The 18940-nt window shown below is 35.8% G+C and overlaps 1 protein-coding gene across 1 annotated transcript; it reads right to left on the bottom strand.

Moving 5' to 3' along the window:
* Positions 1-5221: 5221 nt before the first annotated feature.
* LOC112715476 (protein THALLO) lies at positions 5222-12502 on the bottom strand. Its single transcript, XM_025767243.3, has 16 exons — positions 11885-12502; positions 11615-11703; positions 11352-11433; positions 10483-10628; positions 9968-10114; positions 9670-9782; positions 9346-9433; positions 8563-8742; positions 7437-7586; positions 7257-7334; positions 6937-7076; positions 6738-6858; positions 6241-6509; positions 5978-6041; positions 5818-5886; positions 5222-5701 (listed from the first exon to the last, which is right to left on the bottom strand). Exons 1-16 carry the CDS (start codon positions 12000-12002, stop codon positions 5570-5572), a joined length of 1986 nt encoding a protein of 661 aa, XP_025623028.1. The 5' UTR covers positions 12003-12502; the 3' UTR covers positions 5222-5569.
* Positions 12503-18940: the final 6438 nt, after the last annotated feature.

Below are 18940 nucleotides of genomic sequence, written 5' to 3' on the forward strand. Positions count from 1 at the left end.
CAGTATAATATCTTCTCAAGATGTTGTTCAAGTAAAGAACTTTTCCAAGTTTTACAAGAACTCAATTAGAACATGAGTCATACTTCCGTTCCACCCATATTCATAAAATAAAGAACGAAAACAATTATTTAAATATAAATCAAGACATGAATTAAATTAAAAAGATCAAATGAATCAATCCATGAAAATAGACAGAGCTCCTAACCTTAACAATGGAGGATTAGTTGCTTATGGAATGCGGAATGTAAATTTGTATAGAATTCCCTAATGGAATCCCCTTAATGGAATCTCCTAATAGAAGAGAAGTCTCCCCTTTTTATAACTAATCTTAATTAATTTAAAATCTACTATTTAAAATTAAGATAATATCTTTCCTATTTTAAAATCAAATTTGAATTTAAATCAGAATTAACTAACTACTCTGTGTCTTGTAACGTGGGGACCACTTGGCTTCACTGGATCCGCGCCTAATTTGGATGCTAAAATGGGACCCAGAAATCACCCCAGCGGTTTCTGCGTTTTCTGCACGTGGCGCATGTCACGCGTACGCGTCGATGGTCTTTTCTGCGAGTCATGCGGACGCGTCGGTCACGCGTACGCGTCGCTAAGCAAATCTTCAAATCACGCGTACGCGTCGGTCACGCGCACGCGTCACCATGGATACCTCCAATTCACGCGCACGCGTCAGGCACGCGTGTGCGTCGCTCCTCACAACCATCTCCTTTGATTCTTGTGTTGCAAAAACTCCATCAAATTCAGCCGAATGCTACCTAAAATAAATAAAATTGCACAAAACTCAAAATAGCATCCATAGTGGCTAAAATATAATTAATTTTTAATTAAACTCAACAAATTAGATGCAAATTTACTAGGAAAAGATAGAAAAGATGCTCACGCATCAACTACACACCTAAACCACTGTAACATCATAGAATACCCTCAAACTCTACCCACACAAGATAGGAAACCTCATAACATTCCCTACCAAATCATCTATAACCTAGATGCATTCCATTCGGGTGCTTTAAGTTGTAATGATTCTGCAGAAATAAGAACAAAAACCCTACCCACCCAGCAATACATAGAGCAGCCACAACCCAAAGCTTCGTCTCCACCTCCTTCAATATTGCCTTTAATTTCGTTATCTTCCTCCTATTTCTTGCAAATTCAACTTCTTGCTGAACACCTCCAGGTTTCGGATTTGCCCATCTGAAGAAATCACAGCCATCCTGAACCTAATAGGAGCCATAGAAACATATGAAGAAATCTCAAATTCTCATACCTACAATAGCAAAATAAGAAGAACACTTTACCTCATAGTATACACAATCCCAAAATCTTCGTCCCGGGTTATCCTTCGTCGATGAAATTTGCAAAATCGGCCTCTCACCATGGCCACAGAGCAACTCCTTTGCATCTAAACAAAAACGTGAGGCTCTTGAGCTTTGGGAAGCCATGGACGCCGCTGTCTCCTGAACCCTAGCCATCGACCGTCGGCAGCAGCTCCCGTCGTTATTCCTCCCTCCCCTGCACTTCACATTCATTCACTTTTTTTATTTAATCCTTCTATTATTATTTATTTATATTAATTAAAGTTTCTAATATCCGTTACAATGGTCATAACTAAACCTAACAACCACAGGGGTAAAATCGTCCAAGGGACGATTTTAAAACAAACTGGAACCTTAGGGACCTTTTTGTTGCGAAAAAAAGCCGAGGAACAAAATAAATTTTTGGCCCCTACGTTAGGGACCAAAATCATACTTATCCCTAAAAAAATTGACATAATATTTTATCTAAAATAAATATAATAAATGAGAATATTTATGTCAACTAACCATGTAGATATAACATCAAAAATTTAAATTTCAACATTTTAAAATAACAAATGGATAAGACAGATAACAACAATTAGTAATGTCATTTTTATTAATATTGTATATTCTCTATTTAATTTTTATAAGTAAAAAAAAATATAAAAAATTACAAATATTTCTCAGTTCTTATACAATAAATTTAGCCATTGTAAATAAAAAAATTAACAAAAAATAAAGAAAAAAACTTTTAAACGGGTCCTAAAAATTATTTCAAAAGATAATGAGACCCCAAGCCAAAAAATTGTCAATTCTAATTGACACATAACAAACAAATTAGTCGATTAATGTACTATATAAACATGTTCTATTAACTTAAGAGAGAGATTATTGATGACCAGGCAAATCAGTCTTACAAAATTAAAAATCAAAGGCTAAAAATGATATTTTTTTTGCTAAGTGCCGCATGTCCTTCGAAAAGTTGTTGGGCAAAATGGATATTCACTCCATATGTCGAGTAAATACCATAGTCGTCCCTGAGATTCACGCAAATATCCATAGTAATCCCTAAGATTCCGATTTTCTCATTGTAGTCCTCCAAATAAAGCTCCGAGCACTCAAACTGGTCCCTGGCCATATTTCAGGTGATGAGTCATCACCAGAGCACTGACGTAGCCTCGGATTGCCACATGGGAGGGTCCAAAACGTCATCGTTTTGGTTTGGCGCCCTTCATAGCCAAAAAGGACGCCGTTTAGATGTTTTCACAAACGCTTCACTTCACTTGTCTCTTCTTCTTTCACCCTGACTTCTTCTTCATCTCCCCATCAATGGCGTAGCGGTAGGGTTGTATTCACTGGCTAGAAAAATTTGAGAGAAGACGTAATTCGACCAGAAGTTGTTATCGTTCTTCCCCTCCTTCACGAGAAGAACATGATTCTGACTTTGTGATCGGACTCAAGATAACCTTCCCTTTTTTTTTTTTACTTTGCATTTTTAATACAGTGTTGATTGATGATATGCAAGTTGTTAGTGTAGTTGAGGTTCTGTTATGTGTCTACCAAATCTGAATCTCATCTTTTGTGGGGTTTCATAATCACAAGTGTTCTACTTCATAAACCGATTTTGGGAATGTTGTTCCAGTTGTAGCACGTTTCTTTTTTTCTTTTTTTTTTCTTTCAGCTATTTGTGCTTTATTTTGTAAAATTAACCCTCTCTGTACTGGAGATTAAGAATATGCTTCTTCCTTAATAGAAGAACTTGAAATTCCTAATTTAATTAAAAAAATGTGGTTTTGTGATTGGAGATTTCAATGTCATGTACATATGAAGAATCAAAAATATATTATACTTTTGTGGCACTTTTGTGAATAGAAAATTAGAAATCATAGTTAGCTTAGATAAGATTGCTAATCACATATTTCTTCAAATGTTGTTTTGCTGAATTCATATTTTAGGGTCTTCAATTCTTCATAGTGTTGGTGATTTAATCAAGAAAGTAGCTTAGAAATTTTAGAGAAATTGAAAATGAGAAAGGTTTTATTTATTTAATTTTTTTTTGCATCTCTTGTAGAATATAGTGCTAGAACTCATGTTGAGAAGACATTGGTATCCAAAGACAAGAAACTGAAAATGGAAAGAGATGAAGTAGTTAGAATTAAGATCATCCCTCCACCTAGCTGTGGGAAGAAAATCTATGAAATTGATCCACTTTTGCTCACTCACCACGACCATCTTGATTTCTGGTAACCTCACTTTTAAGCTTCATTTCCTTTAAGTATTTGTGGAACAACTATCTGAGTTGCTAGATCATGTAAATTTTTTAAATTACAGTTTCGGACGATACCTGAGATTGCGAGAGGATATTGACAAGCATGAAGGTGGCCTAGATCCATTTTCTCGCGGCCATGAAAATTTTGGCTTTAGGCAGAGGTATCTAACTTCTTGCTCAGAAAGCTGCTATGAACTTATCTACTTTTATTAATACCAACTTATTTATCAATATTACTACTATTTTTTGCAGTGTCACAGGAATTACTTATAGAGAATGGACACCAGGAGCTAAGGTATATATGCTTTCATATTATATTCTTAACTCTTATTATTAAAATTGGTTTTATTATTAAAATTGGTTTCTTTTCTTATACTCAAATTCAATTTAAGGGGTTGTATTATTAAAAAAATTGTTTTGGATGTTCATCTAAAGTTCAACAAAAATCTTGTTTTCAATATAGAAATATAGCTTGACATGTGTCTTAAAAATGATTGGATATTTTCTCAGTCAGCAGCATTAATTGGAGACTTCAACAATTGGAATCCAAATGCCGCTGTAATAACTCTGGTATGTTTCAGTTAATGTATGCAAATGATTGTGCTAGTTGGAGCATGTAATCATCTTTGGTTAATATATCCAATTCCTCATGGATCTCGAGTCAAGGTATGCTTATGCAGATGGTTCGCCACCAATTCTTCATGACATCGAAGCACCAATATATATCGCGAAAAAATAAACAGGAAGAAGTGTATGAAAGAAGAAGAAGAGATGAACAAGACGAAGAGATGAAGTGTCTGAGAATTTGGGGATTTAGGGTTACATATAATAGGAGGGACCAATTTGGGTGCAATTTGGAAATTAGCCAGCTCAGCTAGTTGTTGGGACCCCTCCAGCGTGGCAAACCGAGTCCACGTCAGCGCTCCGGTGATGAATCCTCACCAGAAATATATCCAGGAACCAGTTTGAGTGCTCGGAGCTCTATCTAGAGGACTACAATGGAAAAATCGGAATCTTAAGGATTACTATGGATATTTGCGTGAATCTCAGGAACGACTATGGGTATTTACTCCCATATGTCATGTTTGTATTTATTTAAAATTCTTTTTTTTTTCAAAGTTAGGAGTAAAACTTAAATCCAATGCCTCTTTTGAGCTATAACTCGTTAGCTATATTTATTTGAATCTTGTTAAATTATTATTTATATTTTTAATCTAAATGTCATTATATATAGTTATATACTCATTTTACTTGAAATTATAAATATACATTTAATACATAAAATAGTGTTTGAAGTGTTGGATACATTCTTTAACAATCTCCATAGCCGGAAACCCAAATTTTATGGATGGTTGATATTTTTAATCTAATCTATTTAAATCCATATATAGTATAGTAACTGGAGGATTTGGTGATATTCTATAATCCATGAAAGCATTCTTGATTTACCAATTCAAAGCAGTGTGCAACAAGAAAACTTATATTAGTACTCAACACTTTGCTATGCACACAGGCCAATACATCAGAAGAAGAAAAACAAAAATTAAAAAACAAAAGACGAGCTCATCCACACACAAAAATAAAAAAAAAATTAAAAAATTTAGAAATAAGGAAAAAAAATCAAGGAAAGAGAACTGAATACGGGGAATCAGAATATGTTACAGTAACTTTCTCAAATAAAATAAGCCTTTGTTTCTTGAGCTAGCTTTGTATTCCCCATATAAAGTTGGAAAAAAAAAACAAAAACAAAAACAATCAACCTATTGCTCTCAAGAATTAGATCAAAACTGGAAAATTTGGAAAGGTCTATCAGGCAGGCTAAGAAAATATGTTTACCTACTAGAATAAAATTCTTCTCTCCCAATCAACAATCATTTCAGTTTTTATTCTACACTGTTACATGGCAAGAAGAAAATTACTTCCTTCTTAACTAGATGATTCAAAATTGTGATACTCTAAAATGAAATAGCAAGACCCCATGACAATATCAGTCCTTGAATCTGATGCTTCGACTAACGAAAGGATTAATTCCAGTAGCTTCACCACCATAAGGACCCGTAGGCTTTCTAATACTCTGAACTTGTCCCTGCCGCTTCTTGAGAGCTTTTTGGTGTTTGAGCTGAACATTGAGACAACAAAAGAAAGAAAATTAGGAAACATAAAGTGATTAAAGATAGCAGTTTAACATTAACATCCGAAGTTAATCCAAAGAATAACTGCTTCTTTGTTAGGTACCTTGTAATTCTTTCTTGGATTCTTCTTTGCCTTGTTGCGGATTCGAGTCAACCCCCTGTTCTTTGCCATCTATAAAATATTGCCAACAATGAAGTAAGAATTTACAAGTTTGTAAGGAATAATGAATTATATTAGAAAAAGTAATAGATTGAGCAAGAACCTGAGATGTTATTTGGCGTTTTCCTTCTATAGTCTCTGGCATGGATGTGACAACCCCTGACTTCCTGCAAAAGCAAGCCAAATAGCCAATCTTTATTTCCGGTGTTAAAATGAGTGAATAGTACATTTTCGATAACTTTCTTTTTATGGTCCACAAAAATTCGGGTTATTTGGATTTTCGGATAAAAGAACTTTCTAGCAATGTCATAGAGCAAAACATCCCGAAAAAAATTTGAAAATACATAACGGGTGCCAAAACTTCACCTTGAGTAAATCTGAGCTTTTGCAGCAAGTTTTGCATTTCGCTGTTGTTCCACTTGTTTGTAAAATTCATTTTCCGAGTCACCACTATCAAAATCATCCTCTTCGTTTGCATCATCATCAGATCCATGATGGCCAACTTCATCATCATAGTCATCACCATTGTCATCCTCATTCTGAACACCAGCACCAGCCATAACCCGGAGCTCGTGTTTCCTTCGTCTTTCTCCAATATCATCTCTTTTGGGTAAATCATCATCACCAGAAATGACCTTCATCCAAACAGGGGACTAATGAGGTATTTCATGCTCAAGTGATATGAAAAAAGAAAACCATTATAGTCTATAATGAAGGAATTTCTTCTATGACAACACGAATGATAAGGACTAGACAGCATACACAATTAATTAATAACGACGCTATGAAAGTAGCAGCTAACACCCGGCAGGTTATTATGAATTTCACAAGAATACATGTTTCAAAAATCTATACGTCAGTACCTTTAGTTTCTTCAAATTAGCATTAAGATACTGTGCAACTTTATTGGAACCATTAACCAAGCCAGCTGCCCCCTTAACATCCGCAGTATCGTCAACAAAATCATCATATGTTTCAAGCCGTCTGCAAGAAGTTAGGTTTCTAATAAGTTCATAGAAGTTGGAAGCAAGTAATGCTTAAAATATAAGAGCATAGCTATACCCATTAACCGGTCTTGAGCGTTTTAGGGCCCCACTAGACTTTGGAGCAATGGAGCTGTACAAACCCTTCTGCTTCAATTTTTCCTCAAGGGAAGCTCTAACTTTTAACATTTCCAAACTTTGCACACCAATTGAAGCTTTCTGCCATATTCCCAGATACTTAAGTCAAATTAACTGTCTTTTACAACAACATAAATAAACCAAATAAAAGTACAGCACTGTATAGGCAATTAGGTAGGACTTAGGAGGTATATTATATCAATAATCAATAATTTCAAAATAAACGAGCACTATTCTTATTGATCGACAAGAACAATTCACCTGATGTTCATCTTTTCTTGCTTTCTGAACATGATCCTTCGAGGATTGGAATTTTTCTGTCTCGACTGATTTTTGAGACTGCGTCAATACAAAAAAACAATATTCTGATGAGTATACTTCTGAAGATCATCATTTGAAAAGTAGAGAAATCTACAAGGAAATATTAAGACGTAATACTACCACTTCTTCCTGTGATTTGGCAAAGACAGAAGGCTCCTTGGAAAAAGAATCAATTGTTGTTGGAGCATTCTTTAGTACTGTTTCCGGTCCATTATTTCCTTTAAGAATGTCCTCAAGTTCAAATGGAAGTTCTGTGTCAAGTTGTTTTATCTGTTGAATATGACATGTTAGAAAATTGCAAACCCCGAAGAAAACTTTCTTCATCTTCATCTCAAATCTGATATTTGAGTGAAATTAAGCATCAACCATATTATTTACAGATGATTATACAGTTCCCATTGCTATTGAAATCACATAAGAAAGGTCACACATTTATCTAGGATGAACTGGAAAATTTCTTCAATATTTAAGCAAGGTTAGGATTTATGCAATATTATATACTTGAACTATATAACAATAAGCAAAGGCATTCCAATAAATTTAGTTGAACTAACACCAGCAACATAAAAAACAGTAGCTAAGCCTTGCCCCACGAGGTGTGAAAACACTACACGAATTACTCGAAACCAGTGTCGTCACTTAATCCATTAAAAACTTATATGCATGCAAGATCAGGATGTATGCAATATTATATACATTTACATTGTTCTATATAATTATATGCAAAGGCAACAACAAACAACAACAACAAAGCCTTGTCCCACTAAGTGGGGTCGGCTAATTATATGCAAAGGCATTCCAATAAATTTAGTTGAATCAACACCAGCACCATCAACAATAGTAGTGAAGCCTTGTTCCACAAGGTGTGAATACAGTCATACACTATATAAATTAGTTGAAACTACAATGTCTTGTCATTTGATCCACTTAACAACAACAAAGACTTGCCTCCACAAAAAACTAAACTAATCAACTGATGTGATGGTAATAAGTCAAATACTCTTGCATGTTATTCCCAATAAATTTAGTCAAACAAACTAGCCATCTAAAAGAAATTGATTACTTAGAATATCACTGCAACAGGTCAAATACCTTCATATATGCAATGCAACAACCAGGTTACTAAACTAACTAGAAAATCCGGCATAGAAAGTTAACACACTCAAATATTTTGACTCAATCAGGTACAAGTACAATATGTTGATATTCATCCCAGATATGTTAGTTAGTTTGAAAATAACAAAACCTGATCCAATAAGCTCTTGATCTCTTCAAGGCGAGCCATCACAGGATGATCATGGACTGGCTGTCCTTCAGACTTGAGGAGAAGGTAGAAAGTTATAGCTTGGCAATATGACAACAAAAGAAGCTGCTTCAACTCAAAGTAACGCACAACACCTTTCATATCCAATTCCCCTGCTTTAGCCTGCACAAGATATAAAATCAATTCTAATACAACACTTCCTTCATCCTCATTGGAAAAAGAGCATGGTACATAATTTTTATTCTGAATAAAATCATAACATTGTGCAAAAATAGAAAACATCTACAATTTCATCAACAAAAGGGGCCTAATATCTTGGTTAAAGAAGGAAATAAATAACTGAAGCTTAAAAGAGATTGATACAGAAAGAAATGAAAAACAAAAACCAAGTTGATCACAACACAGCCTTTTACCGATATTACCAATTAGTGATGGGATATCACTTAACCAACTCTATTTCTTTAGTATCAATATCTCAATGATCAAGAACATTTTTCCTTCTGACATGCTTCTATAAGTCATCTGTCATCCATGTTGATAATGGGCATACCATCAGTAGGTAACATGCATTATACTACATAATATAACAATGGCCCATTTTTTACCAAACAAAAAAGCCAATGAACCCAACAATAATTCAGGGTTATGTGTTGCAGTAACTGAATTTTTCCCTAAAAATATAGGACATGCTATTTGCATTATTTTGATCACTTGTGCAGAAATCAAACATGGAACCAAAATAAGGACCAGGGCAAGAGGAAAAACCTTGCTTAAGAATGGGTTAACTTTTGCTTCAAGCTGTTCATGTGCCTCATTTAGTTCTGACAACCAACCAACTAAATCTGGAGCGGACCTGCAAAGTTAGTCTCTAATCAAGAAAATGCATAGGAAAACATGTTCCATATAGAACATCAGCAACACTTTTCCTACCCTTTGCTCCTTCCCTATATATGTCAATTTTAATTAGAGTTTGTAATGAATATTAAAATCAATACAAAATAATTATTGTTAGACAGAGGTACATTGCAGGAAAAGCTAATGACAAATTTGAAAGAAACCAGAACTACATGATGAATATAAGATTCTGACCTATGAAGTATATCCATTTGCTCCTCCTTTGACAAAGCTTTCAGATCCTCTACAGTGAAAGTTATATCTCTATTTGGTGACCTTACTGCCCCCTTTCCTTTGTCTGATGCATCCTGTACAGATAAAAGAAAGCTATGTTTAGATGCAGCACCTTCTACAGATTGTCTCTCCCTTTCTTTTACACCCCACTACATGTTTCTTCATTAAAATTGCCTTCCCTTAGACAGCAAAGTAACAACATACATAATCGGCAGCATAGTAATGATGTATACAGTCAGCAGCACAGAACAGCACTCACCTCAAAAGTCACTATCTCATCGTCCTTGCCTTCACTAATATCAACAAGGCCATAGTCCTCCATTGTATAATATTTTGCTTTATCCTTCTGTTGTTGTAATGCCAATTTTTCCTCTTCTTTTGGGTCCTCATCATCACTCGATTGTAGCTTAAAGAAATTAAAAATAAAAATTATTCAACAGAAACAAATGTAGGAAAAAATAAAATACACCAACAATCCACAAGGAGAACAACTATCTGTAAACGGTTTAAAAATTACATGTAGCAAAAATTTGTTTTTTTCTCTATATAAAGAAAAATATTGTTCAAATGGAGAGAAGAGTAGTACAAAAAGATGGGAGGATAAGAAAAAGAAAAAAGCTATCTAAGAAGAAATATTGTTCAAGTGGAAGTCTTCTAAAAAGATCACGAGAATAAATGTCCAACCCTATCCCATAAAAACTTGCTTGTCTAAACATTTATCTATCCATAGCAAAAATCCTTTACATATGTATAATGTATTGCTCAAATCCTAACCTCAAAGTTACGGTTCTCAGCACCATGAGCAAACCTCTTTCCTCCCCAAGTAAGCTTATTATCTTCATCCTCCTCCTCTTCATCATCATGCATATCATCCTCACCCGTACCAAACTTTGCACGTAAATATTTTCTTTGCCTAATCACTGAGGAAAAAGCACACATCAATAATTAGCAACATTATATCTCGAGTCTTGAATAAATTGCATTTCAAAAACTTGTAAAAGTAACACATTGAAGTTAGCAATCATTTTTCTCTTTAGCCTAAACTATACCCATATGCTTAATAAACAAATTAAACAAACAGAACACTGATGGATCTGCTACCATAATTCAAACTGTAATACTTGTTAAAAGCATATTTATTAAAAAAAAATAAAAATGAAATAAACATGAAAAAGACATGGGGAACATCAATTATATGTGTGAACAAATGGAAGACTTGAAAACCTGTGAATTATAATTTCTAGTACGAAAGTAGTTGCAGAACAATAATACTATCTAGTGTCAGTTTACAAACGTAACTTGTTGACCTTCGCATATATGATTTATAAAGGTTGCTACAAAAAGCACTCTTGAAGTTGGGTTTCAAAATTCCAGCATCCCCATCCTTACAGGAAAGAATGCAGATAATATAAGTCGAAACTACCAAAGCAGGATGATTGAGATTCAATCTTGAGATCAAGCATTATCTTAAGGTAATTAGAACTACCAAAGCAGGATGATTGAGATTCAATCTTGAGGTCAAGCATTCTCTTAAGGTAACTTTCTTTAGGTAGGAGTCATATATTATCATATACAACATCCATCTCAATCAAATCTAATGAATAACTTTGATGCATATGCAAACACAGAAAACTCATGCTTACTTTTCGACAAATCATCATCAGCATCCTCATCGTCCTCCTCCTCATCGTCGTCAAAGTCTTCATCTTCACTATCATCAATACCCTTTTGAGCAAAATTTGAGAAGAAAACAAATGAGAGCCAATTAAAAAAAAAAAAACTTCGTTTCTAATTCTTATGCAATCAAAATAAGCACACAATGCATGATACCTCATGTTTAATTGAGCCTTCAAATTTTCATATATTAAAAAAAAGAAAAAAGAAAAAGAGTTTGTAGCACCAAAACCTTATCGAAAACAGGGACTTCATCATCTTCGTCCGACTCTTCAGCATCAGCATTCACGTCAAGTGGGATGATATCTCTCTGCTTATTGACTGCAACATGAAAAGGGATTATCAAAAAAGTAAATCAGTGAAAAGCAGCCCAAATGCATAATCGCAATTACTACGATAATAAGAACAATAAGCTTAAACTATATTAAGCAAGGAAAAAAAAACAAAAACACTCAATTTTAAGGGGGGAAAAAAGGAAAAAGAAGCGAGAAAATAGTATTACAGGCATCAATCTCGTCGTCCATGTCATCAGCTGAAAGAGGATGCCGGGAACTCTTCTTATCGTTTTTTATGGCTTTTTTATTCTTAGGGAAACTTTTCCCCCCTCCTTTCTTCCCCATTCTGTGAACTCTGTTTTTAACCAGCAAAACCCTACAAAAACCCCTCAATCGAACACACAGCTACAGAGTTCAGAGCTTTCTCACAACTGATGCTGAAGAACTCGAACGGGGAACAAACAACGGAAACAAGAAGATAGATGAATTGGAAGCTAGATAAGGAGTTCTTGCAAGTAGGAGAATGAAGTGAGTGGCAGCATAAAACGTTAAACGCAATAGCAAATTGAAGGAAGAGAGGAAAAGAGGATGGCGATGAGAACTGATGAGGAAGGTCAACCGGAGAGAGCAGCAACAGTTGCGGCGACCGATGAGAAAGTATGATGGATAGATGGCACCGGCTGTGGCGGCGGAACAAGAAGGGGAAGAGTGGGAAGAAGCTGTTACGAGTATACCACGTAAAGGCGACACTTATCTCTTTTCTCTTTTTTTGGTTTCTAAAGGCGAGAGACTTATACAACTATTAGATTAGTAACCAAAAAAAAATATAACTATTGTTGTAGAATAACTAAATAAATAAGAAAGAAGTATCAAATATGAAAATATAATTAGATAACTCAAGTAGTAATATTTATTAGAATTGTTATATCAATATAGTAGATATAATTAATATATTTAATAGTATATAAGATAATAGTATAAAGAGAAAGAATATTATGAGAGAGAGGCTATTGTTTTATTGATTGTTGCTGTATATAAAAAGTATTTGAGGATTCTTGCTATTTATACATGTAAAATGATACCACTTTCAACTTTCATTTATTCCCGTTTGTCTTGTAAAGGGATTCATTTAGTCTTGAGAATGAAATTCACCTAAGCCATACGTGGTTATCCATGGTCATCCACCTTTATTACAACACTCCCTCTTGGATGACCATTTAGGATTATTGCCTCGTTAAAACCTTACTAAAGAAAAACCTAGTGGAAAAAAAATCTTAGTGAAGGAAAAATAGTACAATATTCTTTAGTGATAAGGACTGCCTCATTAAAAACCTTGTCAAGAAAAATCCAATGGGAAAAAAACCTGACCAAGGAAAAAAGAGTACAGTCTCCCCCTCTTGCCGACATCATTTAATGTCTCAAAATCGGCGCATCCCAATCTCATGTACCAATCTTTCAAAAGAGGATTTTGGGAGTGACTTTGTAAATAAATCTGCCAGATTGTCACTTAAACTGATCTGTTGGACATCAATTGTCCCTTGATTTTGAAGATCATGAGTGAAGGAGAATTTGGGAGAGATATGCTTTGTTCTATCACCTTTGATGTATCCGCCCTTAAGTTGAGCAATGCATGTTGTATTATCTTCAAACAGGACAGTTGGAGCTTTCTTATGATCAATTAGTCCACATGATGACAGGATATATTGGATCAAACTCCTGAGCCAAAAACACTTGCGACTTGCTTCATGAATTGCTAGTATTTCGGCATGATTAGAGGAGGTTGCTGCTATCGTCTGTTTCATGGACTTCCATGATATAGATGTACCACCATATGTGAATAGGTATCCTGTTTGTGATCTCCCTTTATGTGGATCAGATAAGTATCCAGCATCTACATAACCAACTAGTTGTGACTTGGATCCATAGGGATAAAACAATCCCATATCAACCGTTCCATGAAGATATCGAAAGATTTGCTTGATTCCACTCCAATGTCTTCTGGTTGGATAGGAACTATACCTTGCTAGTTGGTGGACGAAATTGTGATTCCTTTGTTAATGTATTTTGTAAAATTCATTGCTTTTTCAACTATGTGTGGACACAACTCCGTTCAACTTAACTAGCAAGTGTATTGGGTCATCTAAGTAATACCTTACGTGAGTAAGGGTCGATCCCACAGAGATTGTTGGTATGAAGCAAGCTATGGTCACCTTGTAAATCTCAGTTAGGCAGATTAAAATGGTTTATGATGAGTTCGAAAATTAATAAATAAATAGACAATAAAAAGGGATAGAAATACTTATGTAAATCAATAGTGGGAAATTCAGATAAGTGTGTGAAGATGTTGTGCTCCTCTCGTATCTCTATTTTCTTATTACATTCATCCAATCCTTCCTACTCCTTTCCATGGCAAGCTGTATGTAGGGCATCACCGTTGTCAATGGCTACGTCCCATCCTCTCAATGAAAACGTTCATATGCTCTGTCACAGCATGGCTAATCATCTGTCGGTTCTCAATCAGGTTGGAATAGAATCCCTTGATTCTTTTGCGCTTGTCATCACGCCCAGCCTTCAGGAGTTTGAAGCTCGTCACAGTCATTCAATCACAGAATTCTACTCGGAATACCATAGACAAGGTTTAGGCTTTCCGGATCCTCATGAATGCCGCCATCTATCTAGCTTATACCACGAAGATTCTATTGGGGAATCTAAGAGATATGCGTCCGGCCTAAAGTAGAACGGAAGTGGTTGTTAGTCACGCGCGTTCATAGGTGAGAATGATGATGAGTGTCACGGATCATCACATTCATCAAAGTTAAGTGTAACGTATATCTTGGAATAAGAATAGAAGAGAATTGAATAAAAAGTAATAATAATGGTATTGAAACTTGAGGTACAGCAGAGCTCCACACCCTTAATCTATGGTGTGTAGAAACTCCACTGTTGAAAATACATAAGTAAAAGGTTCAGGCATGGCCGAATGGCCAGCCCTCTCCATGATCAAAAGACTGAATGATCAAAGACTACTGATGAGCGGATAATTTATACGCTTTTTGGCATTGTTTTTAGTATGTTTTTAGTATGATCTAGTTAGTTTTTAGTATATTTTTTAATAGTTTTTAGTTAAAAATCACTTTTCTGGACTTTACTATGAGTTTGTGTGTTTTTCTGTGATTTCAGGTATTTTCTGGCTGAAATTGAGGGACCTGAGCAAAAATTTGATTCAGAGACTAAAAAGAACTGCAGATGCTGTTGGATTCTGACCTCCCTGCACTCGAAGTGAATTTTCTAGAGCTACAGAAGCCCAATTGGCGCGCTCTCAATGGCGTTGGAAAGTAGACATCCTGGGCTTTCCAGCAATATATGATAGTCCATACTTTGCCCAAGATTTGATGGCCCAAACCGGTGTTCAAAGTCACCCTCAGAATTCCCAGCGTTAAACGCCGGAACTGGCACAAGAATGGGAGTTAAACGCCCAAACTGGCACAAAAGCTGGCGTTTAACTCCAAGAGAAGTCTCTACACGAAAATGCTTCAATGCTCAGCCCAAGCACACACCAAGTGGGCCCGGAAGTGGATTTTTATGTCTTTTACTCATCTCTGTAAACCCTAAGCTACTAGTTCTCTATATATAGGACCTTTTACTATTGTATTTTCATCTTGGTAGCTATCTTTGTTCTTATGCTATCTTAGATCATTGGGAGGCTGGCCATTCGGCCATGCCTAGACCTTGTTCTTATGTATTTTCAACGGTGGAGTTTCTACACACCATAGATTAAGGTGTGGAGCTCTGCTGTACCTCGAGTATTAATGCAATTACTATTGTTCTTCTATTCAATTCCGCTTGTTCTTGTTCCAAGATATCACTTGTTCTTCAACTTGATGAATGTGATGATCCGTGACACTCATCATCATTCTCACCTATGAACGCGTGCCTGACAACCACCTCCGTTCTACCTTAGATTGGGTGGATATCTCTTGGATTCTTTAACCGGAATCTTCGTGGTATAAGCTAGAATTGATGGCGGCATTCAAGAGAATCCGGAAGGTCTAAACCTTGTCTGTGGTATTCTGAGTAGGATTCAATGATTGAATGACTGTGACGAGCTTCAAACTCGCGATTGTGGGGCGTTAGTGACAGACGCAAAAGAATCACTGGATTCTATTCCGACATGATCGAGAACCGACAGCTGGATAGCCGTGCCGTGACAGGGTGCGTTGAACATTTCCACTGAGAGGATGGGAGGTAGCCACTGACAACGGTGAAACCCTTGCATACAGCTTGCCATGGAAAGGAGTAAGAAGGATTGGATGAAGACAGTAGGAAAGCAGAGAGACGGAAGGGACAAAGCATCTTCATACGCTTATCTGAAATTCCCACCAATGAATTACATAAGTATCTCTATCTTTATCTTTATGTTTTATTCATCATCCATAAGCATTTGAGTTTGCCTGACTAAGATTTACAAGGTGACCATAGCTTGCTTCATACCAACAATCTCTGTGGGATCGACCCTTACTCGCGTAAGGTTTATTACTTGGACGACCCAGTACACTTGCTGGTTAGTTGTACGAAGTTGTGTTTATGCCATGGTATTGAACACCAAGTTTTTGGATTCATCACCGGGGATTATTTGAGTTGTGAAAAGTATTGATCACAATTTCGTGCACCAAGTTTTTGGCGCCGTCGTCGGAGATTGTTCGAGTATGGACAACTGACGGTTCATCTTGTTGCTTAGATTAGGTATTTTTTTCTGAGTTCTTAAGAATGAATTCTAGTGTTTCAAGGTGATGTTCTTATCATCACCAAAGCTGATTGATTCTCATCAATTTAGCTCTTGAATGCAATGTCCTGCTGAAGCTTGGCTAGCCATGTCTAATTCCTTTAGACCGAAGCTTTAGACTAACATTGCATGATTCCTGGAATTCTCATTAAGAATTTTGATACCTTTATTCTCTTTTCCACTTAATTTTCGAAAAAGTACAAAAAAAAAATTTTTTACAAAAATCATAAAATCCAAAAATATTTCTTGTTTGAGTCTAGTGTTTCATTTTAAGTTTGGTGTCAATTGCATGTTTCTGTTCTTCTTGCATTCATTCATGTGTCTTAAGGATCTTCAAGTAATTCTTGATGATTTTCTTGCTCTGATCTTTGAATTCTCTTGACTTGAGTATTTTGTTGTTTCTCATATGCATTCTCATTTTGTTAGTATCAGTAGTATACAAACTGCTAAGTTTGGTGTCTTGCATGCATTATTATTTGATTTTAGTTGAATGTTGATTATTCCTTATTATTAAAAATCCAAAAATATTTTTAATTTGTGTCATTTCAAGTCAATAATACAGAGAATTGAAGATTCAGAACATGCTGTAGAGGAATTATACAGAAAAAGCTGGGCGTTCAAAACGCCCAGTGAAGAAGGGCAAACTGGCGTTTAAACGCCAGCCAGGGTGCCTGGCTGGGCGTTTAACGCCCAAAAGGGTAGAGTTTTGGGCGTTAAACGCCAGAATGTGCACTATTCTGGGCGTTTAACGCCAGGATGGCACAAGAGGGAAGATTTTGTTTTCAATTCAAATTTTTTTTTTAAGTTTTAAAAATCTTTTCAAAATCAAATCTTTTTCAAATCAAATCTTTTCAATCAAATCTTTTTCAAAATCAATTTCTTTCCATTTTCAAAGATACTTGCTATCAATTAATGATTTGATTCAACATTTCAAGTATGTTGCCTTTTCTGTTGAGAAAGGTTTAATGTTTGAATCATATCTTTTCTTGATAGCCAAGTCATTAATTTTCAAAATCAAATCTTTTTTATTTCTAATTTCAAAATCTTTTTCAAAAATCACTTGATTTCTTTTCCACTCTTGGTTTTTGAAAATCAATTAGTGTTTTTCAAAATGTTTTCAAAATCTTTCACTTAATTTTCGAAAACTACTTCCCCCCTTCTCACATCCTTCTATTTATGGACTAACATTATTCCCTAATGCACAATTCGAACTCTATCTTCTTTGATAAGTTCGAATTTTGTGCTTTCGCCTTCTATTTTTCTTTTCCTCTGACACCTCAAGGAATCTCTATACTGTGACATAGAGGATTCCATATTTTCTTGTTCTCTTCTCTTTCATATGAGCAGAAGCAAAGACAAAAGCATTCTTGTTGAGGCTGATCCTGAACCTGAAAGGACCTTGAAGCGAAAGCTAAGAGAAGCTAAGGCACAATTCTCTGTAGAGGACCTAACAGAAATCTTCAAAGAAGAAGAACACATGGCAGCCGAAAACAACAACAATGCCAACAATGCAAGGAAGGTGCTGGGTGACTTTACTGCACCTACTCCCGACTTCTATGGGAGAAGCATCTCTATCCCTGCCATTGGGGCAAACAACTTTGAGCTTAAGCCTCAATTAGTTTCTCTAATGCAACAGAATTGCAAGTTCCATGGACTTCCATTGGAAGATCCTCATCAGTTTTTAGCTGAATTCTTGCAAATCTGTGACACTGTCAAGACTAATGGGGTTGACCCTGAAGTCTACAGACTTATGCTATTCCCTTTTGCTGTAAGAGACAGAGCTAGGACATGGTTGGACTCACAACCTAAAGAAAGCCTGAACTCTTGGGAAAAGCTAGTCAATGCCTTCTTGGCAAAGTTCTTCCCACCTCAAAAATTGAGTAAGCTTAGAGTGGAAGTCCAAACCTTCAGATAGAAGGAAGGAGAATCCCTCTATGAAGCTTGGGAAAGATACAAACAATTAATCAGAAAGTGTCCCTCTGATATGCTTTCTGAATGGAGCATCATAGGTATTTTCTATGATGGTCTCTCTGAACTATCCAAGATGTCTTTGGATAGCTCTGCTGGAGGATCTCTTCATCTGAAGAAGACGCCTACAGAAGCTCAAGAACTAATTGAAATGGTTGCAAATAACCAATTCATGTACACTTCTGAAAGGAATCCTGTGAACAATGGGACAAATCAGAAGAAAGGAGTTCTTGAGATTGACACTCTGAATGCCATATTAGCCCAGAACAAAATATTGACTCAGCAAGTCAATATGATTTCTCAAAGTCTGTCTGGAATGCAAAATGCATCAGGTAGTACTAAGGACGCTTCATCTGAAGAAGAAGCTTATGATCCTGAGAACCCTTCAATGGAAGAGGTGAATTACATGGGAGAACCCTATGGAAACACCTATAATCCTTCATGGAGAAATCATCCAAATCTCTCATGGAAGGATCAACAGAGACCTCAACAAGGTTTCAACAACAATAATGGTGGAAGAAACAGGTTTAGC

This window comes from Arachis hypogaea, chromosome 10 (genome assembly GCF_003086295.3).
Source record: "Arachis hypogaea cultivar Tifrunner chromosome 10, arahy.Tifrunner.gnm2.J5K5, whole genome shotgun sequence".
Lineage (NCBI taxonomy): Eukaryota > Viridiplantae > Streptophyta > Magnoliopsida > Fabales > Fabaceae > Arachis > Arachis hypogaea.